At 48.3% G+C, this 8,651-nt stretch overlaps 1 protein-coding gene across 1 annotated transcript; it reads right to left on the bottom strand.

Moving 5' to 3' along the window:
• Positions 1 to 347: 347 nt before the first annotated feature.
• LOC308224515 (G-protein coupled receptor 83-like) lies at positions 348 to 7,389 on the bottom strand (the record flags this gene model as incomplete). The annotated part of the gene is made up of 4 exons (XM_080624509.1): positions 348 to 942; positions 4,709 to 4,842; positions 6,181 to 6,306; positions 7,006 to 7,389. The coding sequence occupies 4 exons, from the start codon at positions 7,387 to 7,389 to the stop codon at positions 348 to 350; spliced, it is 1,239 nt and encodes a 412-aa protein (XP_080480635.1).
• Positions 7,390 to 8,651: the final 1,262 nt, after the last annotated feature.

Below are 8,651 nucleotides of genomic sequence, written 5' to 3'. Positions count from 1 at the left end.
TGGCGTGGCACCTGTTACGAGTGCTGAGACATGCCAGTGACTTGGGACAGCATGAGCAATGATGGAAACCCAGGTCCCCCTCCCTCTGATCGTAATGAGATGGGAAACCCTGAAAACAAATGACCATCTGTGGACCTCCATGTCTCCTGCTCCTTGGAACAGCTGCAGCTGTGGGCTGATAGGGAGGGTGCTTAAGCGGCTTTGCTGCCACCGCACTGAGTAAAGCGGTTGCTACTGTGGTACATGTCAAAAGTAAAACACCAGAGCAGCACCATCATTGCTGGAGGAGAAACAAGGAAGTCCCTTTGACATCCACTGAACCAGATAACTCACCTCAGCCCTCCAGCTCACAGGCCTGTGCTGGCCGTCTGGATGTTTACAGTGGAGCAAATGGTTTGTGAGGCAGGTCCCTTCCGATACCTGGCCTGCTCCATCCACGCCTCATGGCAGGATGTGACCACAGGTGGCAGCGCATTGTCCTGAGCCTGAGGTACCTTCTGGCACATGCAGAGCAGGGACTTGAGCTCTGAGCGGAAGTTCTCGTTCAGCCAACAGTAGATGAAAGGGTTGTAGCAGGTGCTGCTCATGGCAAACCAGTGCAGGGAGAAATAGAGGGAGTTCTTTGTCTTGATGCCTAGACTGGAGATGAGCACCACGTAGCAGTTGAGAGGGAACCAGCAGACAGCAAAGACCACCACCACCAGCATCAGCATCTTGATGCTCTTCTTCTTGTTCTTGCGGTGGGTGATGTACTGCTGTGTGGTGATGTCTCCGATGGCGTTACGGAGCCACAGCTTCTTGGCCAGGAGCGTGTAGGTGACAGTGATGATGAGCAGAGGCAGGAGGTAAAGAAGGAGAAAGGTAGACAGGTCCAGATACTTCCAGACCAGCTCTGCGGGCTCAGGAAAATCGGGGAGGCACAAACTCCGGACAGTGGCTTCCCTTGAAAACAAATGAATACATATATAGCACATGGTCATTGCTGCACAAATGGATACTGCCAACTTGGCAAAGCACAGTGAGGCTTCCACAGCACCCACAATCACCACCCCAGATTTATAGTATAGAGCAGGGGCAGTTATTGCTCAGCTCACCAAAACCAAGCTCAGTCAAACCTCTGTTTCTCAGAAAGCATTCTCATGATGATCTCTGTGTCTCCCTGAGGGTAAGACTAGCTAAAGTATATTATCTCATTTTCCCTTAAACTATTGTCTGATAAAAGAAATCTTTAGAAAGGCAAACTGGAGATTCCTCTTAGAAGCCGCAGACCTTAATTGAATGAGGCACTCATGTGACATGGCAAAAGTCACCTCTGCTGGCCCATTCTTACAAAAGGGGCTACTGTGAAAGCAGCACTGACTCAACTGCATCTGTCCCTTCCCTGTGTGCATAGGCACAGAGGCGCAGCAGTGCCCATCGTCTCCTCCCCAAAGCCCCAGTGCAGGAGGAAAGAGGGCAGTAGGTGAGACCCACCAAACTCCTGCTTTTCTCCAGGCCCATGAGTGATTCCTACACACCTAGAATAAAGACACATTATTCCCAGGTTCTCCTGAATGAGCCTACCTGGAAATCCAGCCCAGAATGTGTCACTCCTCTTGCATTTCAGCTGCGTGAACTGTGTCTGGACAAGCACAACCAAACTGCTCTTTTCAGGATGTGACAGCGTCACAGTGCTGGGATCACCCCTGCAGCACACTTGTGATAGCTCTGACTTGCCTTTGCCAGGTCGGATGTGCAGTCACACACCTTTCTGTGACCCAAGCAGGTACAGGGTCCCCTCAGCCAGAGCAGAAAACTGCTGCAGCAGCTGGGAAGTCAAAACCCTTATGGACAAAAGAGGAAGGGAAAGGGCTACTGGAGGCCAGGGGCTGTGTGAAAACCTCACAGGCATGATGCCACCTGCATGGGCAGCACTCCCTCCTTCCCATACTGACCATCCTCTTCCCATCAGCTTTTCAGGAGGCCGGCTTTTAAAATCCAATGGCTACATCTTAAAATGGCTGTGATTACCACAAAACTTGGTTGCTTAACTCAAGTTTAACTTAAGCCTGACAGTTTAACTTCTGATGGTTAACTAACAAAAGAACTGATTCAACTCTATGCGGTAGCTCATTTTAACAGTGCTTCAGCAATCTGTCATGTCCAACCCAGCAGATCCAGGCTCTGTTCACACCTTCTGGCTGGCAGCAGATACTTGCTGATGCACCCCAGCACCATCTGAAGAGCACTGCCTCTCATATACAAACAGCAATAAAAAGCCCATGTGGGCAATCAAACGCTCTCCCTGCCATGCTGATGGGTGGGAAGTGGTTGTTCTGTAGGGGACCCTCTGCATCCCACAGATGTCTGCATGAAGCATTAGGAGAAAGGAGCACTTGCACATGTATTTCCAGCAGATGTTTTCTCCTTTTCACCCCTTCTTTTCTTCCTCATGTTCCATTTTGCCCTTCTCTCTTCAGCCCTTGTCCTCTGCTCACTTGTATCCAGCACAGACTTTAGCCCCCATCAAGCTGCATTTATTCATCGCAGTATTGATTAATATCTTTAATATCCCATTTTCAACCTCTGGTGCTGGCTTTTGTGCCACAAATAGAAGATTGCTTGAAAACGGATGGCTGTGAGCAGGCCCCATGTGCAGCTGATGGAGGGATGACAAGGGGTGCAGGAGCAGAGCTCAGCCAAGCGAGCACCCTGGAGACAATAATGCTCAGGAGGGGACCTGGCGCAGAAGGGAAGATCATCCTTTCTGAGCCACGCTCCTGACCTTTTCCTCCCCAGGATCCAGTTTCTCTGCTGGCTCAAGTGACCCTGCCTGTGGGCAGCTCTGCTTGCCAAACGGGACCTGCCAGAGCAACAGATCTGCCATGGGGAAGCAAGCATGGCACTCAAGGTGACACCACAGTGCGGGGTCAGACCCGTCATGGCCACGCTGAAGAGCAAAGCCATAGGGAAAGAGCAGAAGTAGTGGGGCCGGAGTGGGGCAGCCATCCTCACCATATTCCCCAGGAATCCGCTGTCTGGGGAATGCCTTGAGCTCAACATGGTGTCTGGGCTGGAGGACAGCTGAGGACTAGCAAGGGTGATGCTTTGGTGCTTGCAGAGCTTAAAAACTCATTTCACCCTCCGAAGCAGGGGCACAGAGCTGTGGGAAGAGGCTCAAGACCATTTCAGGGAAGAAGCTCATTGAGAACCAGCCAGGATGCTGTGATTTGGTAAATTTTGACACGACCATGGACTTTGCCGCACTGCTGTGCACTGCACCAGACAGGTGCTGGTGGAGCCCATGTTCTCCTGTCCCTATAGAACCCCAACAGCTCCCTGGTGGGACTTCTCAGGAGCCCCTGGCCCTGCAGAGAGCTTTAGCAGCAATATCACAACTGGGATTTTTATTCAATGGAAAGCAGGGATAAGAATAGCATGTCCTGGAAGTCCTTATACCACTGAGCTGCCTCAGGCCTATGTGTGGCTAAGTTTCCTCTGGCTGTGCTAAAGGATGAACAGAGATGGGTGCCATGAAACAGATGGCGGTTGTTCATTCATGAGCAGTTTGTTCAGTAGTACCCTGAACACAGCTGTGAAGCAAAGCAAGTACAGGAGTAACCCAACACTTCGTTTACAATGTCTAAGCAGGTGAAGATATTTATGCCTCAGAGAGGTATTAATCACAAGCACAAGTAAGGAAGGGCTGTGGAGCCTCAGATTGCACTCCTATCCTGTGTAACCTTTCATATACAAACAGCAATAAAAAGCAGTCAAACACTCTCCCTGCCATGCTGATGGGAGAAAACTGGCTGTGCAGCAGGAAGAAAGATGTCATAGAATCACAGACTCGTAGAATAGTTAGGGTTGGAAAGGACCTTCAGATCATCAAGTCCCAACCCACCTGCCATGGGCAGGGACACCTCACACTAAACCAGGTCACCCAAGACTCCATCCAACCTGGCCTTGAACACTGCCAGGGATGGAGCATTCACAACCTCCCTGGGCAACCCATTCCAGTGCCTCACCACCCTCTCAGTAAAGAATTTCTTCCTTAGATCCAATCTGAACTTCCCCTGTTTAAGTTTGAACCCATCAATCCTCATCCCATCACTACAGTCCCTAATGAAGAGTCCATCCCCAGCATCCTTGTAGGCCCCCTTCAGATACTGGAAGCTGCTATGAGGTCTCCACGCAGCCTTCTCTTCTCCAGGCTGAACAGCCCCAACTTTCTCAGCCTGTCTTCATAAGGGAGGTGCTCCAGCCCCTGATCATCCTCGTGGCCTCCTCTGGACTTGTTCCAACAGTTCCATGTCCTTTTTATGTTGAGGACACCAGAACTGCACACAATGCTCCAAGTGAGGTCTCACGAGAGCAGAGTAGAGGGGCAGGATCACCTCCTTCGACCTGCTGGTCATGATTCCTTTATACAGAAGCCCAATATTTACAATAATCTTTCTCCTGCTGCCTGTTATTGTGCCCTTTCCCTGCTTCCTGGAAGAGCGCTCTCAGGTTGAAAATACTGTCTACTTAAGATTACCCCCTTGGCCTTGAGTCTGGCATTCCTGCAAAACGCTGGCACTGGGAAGTGAGGTTTCATCCACACACAACTCCTGCTTTGTCCTTTCCCAAGCCTTGGAGCCCTTCCAGCCGTGCTCATCACTGAGAGCCACTGCTGCAAAGGGCACTCAGGCCTCTCCATGCTCACCTGGAAGGGGAAACAGCTCACCTGTAGTTATACTGGAAAAGCTTTTGGTAGATAGCATGGGGTAGGGAGAAACAGGTTGCCATCATCCAGATAACACAGATGCTCAGCACTCCCTTTGTTAGTGACATCCTCGGCTTCAGTGGGTTCAGGATGACCTGAAACAGAGACATCACCACAACTCCTATCACACAGGAATGCAGCGTCCCTTCACCGACACACACAGCAGAGGCATTTTTTGTTGTGATCTAATGCTGTTAAGAAAATGACAGCTGCAATTAGGGAAATGTTCTGCTTATTAGAGTGACCTGGAAAAGGGGCAACACTGAACTTTTCACTCTGCTCAGAAGTGCTTTCAAATAAACTTTGTCCTGGTTTTGTTTTGTGAGAACCATTTTCCTTAAATTGTGGCTTATATTAGGCAGAGTAAAAAGAAGGTATCTACACAAGCCTCTCTGTTGGTGAAAGACTGGGTATGTTTGTTTATTCTATATGGATTACGTAAAGAAACCTCTCCTGTTTAGCTGAACCTATGAAGCTGAATGCCTCCTACCCTCTTTTGAGGCATTAACTCACCTTTTATGAAATTTTCTTTGTTAAATGAAAAGGTAAAGGGGTTATAAAATCTGAGAGCCTGGAAAATGCTGTTTGACTGACTATATGAAAGCAAGGGGATTTCTAGAGCTAAGCCTGAACTCCCTTCTCCTTCAGGTACTGGCAACGCAGGGAGCGTTTATCCCAGTGGGCGGCTAACACGGCCATGCTGCAGGCAGATGCTGGGCATGGTCTTCTTCCAGCTCTTAAGTCTCTCCCCAGGATTTCCGACAGAGATTTCCCACTCTGCCATTCCCATTTATACTGGTCCAGCATTAGTCCCATAGTTGTACCACAGAGCTTTAGTCTCAGCATTTCTTTTTACTCCATCTCTCCTGCAACTTGATGATGCCCAATGGGAAACGAAGAGCAAAAGAACAAATGGGCAGCTAAACCAGAATGTAACTCAGGATGTTACTGGTGTTCTATGGGTTTTGGGTGGCAAACTAAAAAGCTTGGAAAAGTTCCCTGTACAGCTAAAGAAAGACTTTGCACTTGGCATTGGCTTAGCTGTCTTTCAAGGCCTCCCATATATAACACCACCTCCTGAACCAATTTGCGCTGCCATACTTGGGAGCTAGGTTGGACTTGGCTCTTCAAATTACACAAAAAAGGTGTCCTCACCCTTTTCCACTGAAAGCTGGGGAGCGTCCTGTGAAACATGCAATGTGCAATGCCATATTTTGTGTTTTCCCTCCTGCCCTGTACCTGGAGCCTACAGCAGTTCACCAAGCCTTCCCAACCCTGACACGAGGGGGATCTTTGAATTTAGCTCTAAAGCCTTCTCAGTGGATACGGGTTTAATTCCCAAGATTCAGCTACCTTGAACCCATGGCTTAACTGAGACTGGCAGGGGCTTGGGAAGAGCCTTACACTGGAACATCAATCAGGTGGCGTTTTACCTGGTGCCTGTCCAGAGCGATGGCCGTCAGTGTCAGTGTGGAGACGTGCAGGGAGCAGTACTGCGCGAAGCGGCTGATGTGACACATGGCCTTACCAAAGACCCACGTGCTGTTCACAAACCGAACCTGGGGGCAGGAAAGAACAGGTCATCAGGCAGATGTTCTGAAAACAAACCCATGGGGAAACCCACATGGTGGGGCAGCTCCACCTGAAACCCAAAGAAAGGTCTGCTATGTTGGATATTGAAACATTTACATACCCCACAGATTAAATGAGTGGTGCTGCTGCTGCAGCCCTCCTGGCCTATTCATATAAACATAATTTATGAACAGCAATAACAACTTTTCAATTATACTAACAATTATACTTGGAAAACGTGAACACAGAACTCTCCTTTCTGGTCTGCAGAGCTTTCACTGAAGACTTAACCCAACTGGCAGTTCTGAAAAGCTTGACTACTTTCTTCCAATGCCCTGAGTGTCATTCAAGTTGTTTAAGTGTGACCCTCCAGTGCTCTCCTGTGAATACATTACATGTTCATCCAGACACTTACTCTGCTTTCCCCAAGAATTCCTTGTGGTTTGGTAGTATACCTGGAGAGACTTCAGGGTCTTTTAGGAGATACACAGTCTAAGAGAGCAAACGGAGCCCCCAGGGTGCTGAACAGTGTCTTATTTGCCTGGCAGAGTTCTCTATTAGACTTGATTGTATTGGGTTCACACCTCAGTCCTAGAAGAGCATGCACAGAGAGGGCGTGACCACCAGGCAGTGCTCTCATGAGAGAATCCTCTCCTGGCCAAGGGGACAGCACAGGGGACACTTACCAGGGTAAAAGGCATGTTGAGAAGTGTGATCATAATGTCAGACACTGCCAGGTTGACAATGAAAAGGCTGGTAGCTGAGCGCATCCTCTTGTTCTTCAGCACCACATGACACACCAGCATGTTCCCAAAGAGGGACATGATGATAATGACCGAGTATGCCACAATAAGGAGAGCTTTCACTGTCGGTTTCTGGGATTCTGGCTGATATTTAGCCAGCTCAGCGAATTTCTCCCACTCAACAATACGGCTGTCTGTCCAGTTGAAGATGGTCCTGTTGGTTGCTTGGTAGATTGACATGAGTTTGGCCAAAGAAGTGTAGTGGTCAAAGTCCTCAAGAAACCCCATCATATGTGACTTGTACAACTGAAGCAGCAAGCGAGGCATGGTGGGTTAACCTGAGCCTTCACTCAGCTCAAGGCCACCAGGATCACAGCTCCAGCTGACATAGCAAGTGTTCCATCACCTTGAGCTTCTTGGTTCTCTAGGAGGCTGGTGAAGATGAAGCTGACACTACAAACATCACCTTAAGATGGAAAGCTGGAGGGAACCTCCACAGTGTGATGAGCTCCCACCATGCAGAGGCAGGACTGGAGAGCAGTTACAACTGGCACGTTGGAAAAGGGCTTTCAACCCCTTTGTGTATCAGGAAGAACAACAGCTCCTCAGGCAGGCTGGAAAGAAGAACTAGTTATTACATGCAGCACCTGTAGGCAAACCTCAGGCAGGCTCTGCAGTTGTTTTAAGCCCATGACAGCTTTTTCTTTGTTCTCACCTGAGTCTATTTTTCCTCCAAATTCCACAGGCTGCGCTGTTGGTGCTTTCATCCTCTGCTTCAAAACAGCCAGTTGTTTTCTGTTGGAATGTACAGGTGGAGCCATTTGGTGATCATTTTCAAGAGCAGAGATAGCTTTTGTCTGCATCTAACACCAGCAATTATTCCAAAGCGATTCAGAATCTGGAAATCACATCAGAAGTTGAGTTCAGTCTATCTCATATTTTCTCCCTCACATGTGGATGACTTTCTGACAAAGAACGGCCACATACCCAGATCAGCAAGTGCCTACGTGGAGTTCGACATGAACCAAGGGACAATTAAAGGTGAAGGAGGACGGGAGTGAGGTGCTGGGAGTAACAATCCCAGCAAGATAAGAAGGAGCTGGAATCTACTGAGTTGCTAAATTGAGGACTGTGGGCAAGCTTTGAAGGTCAGGTTCTCACACCTGTGCTTAACCAATTATATGTTAGTTGTTAAGGGCCTTAAAGATATGTATCCAATCACAATGGGCCAAGTTATTGTAAGCAACTTTAAGCAATAGTACATAAAGAGTTAGTTTTCTATAATAAATGGCTTTTGTCTGATCACATTGATCTCCGACTGAGTCCCTTCCACGACACCCAAACAGCACTGTAATTCTGCTTTCAGTGTTTCTTTTCAGAGAGGAAATGGTCTTTCCTGCAAAGGCCAAAGTTAGCAGTAGAGGGACAAAACTCAAGAGTCGTCACACCATATACAAACAAACCAACACAGTGCCAGAGACACAAGAACGATTCGCTAGAAACAAAAAAAACTCTGCTTCCTCACCTTTCCTGATATCCATTAAATATTTCTGGTGATTTTAGATTTTGTTGATCTGTTGATGTTAGGT

This window comes from Psittacula echo (assembly GCF_963264785.1).
Source record: "Psittacula echo genome assembly, chromosome: 8".
Taxonomy (NCBI): domain Eukaryota; kingdom Metazoa; phylum Chordata; class Aves; order Psittaciformes; family Psittacidae; genus Psittacula; species Psittacula echo.
The sequence above is the reverse complement of the archived record's forward strand: the minus strand, read 5'-3'. Positions and strand labels throughout refer to the sequence as shown.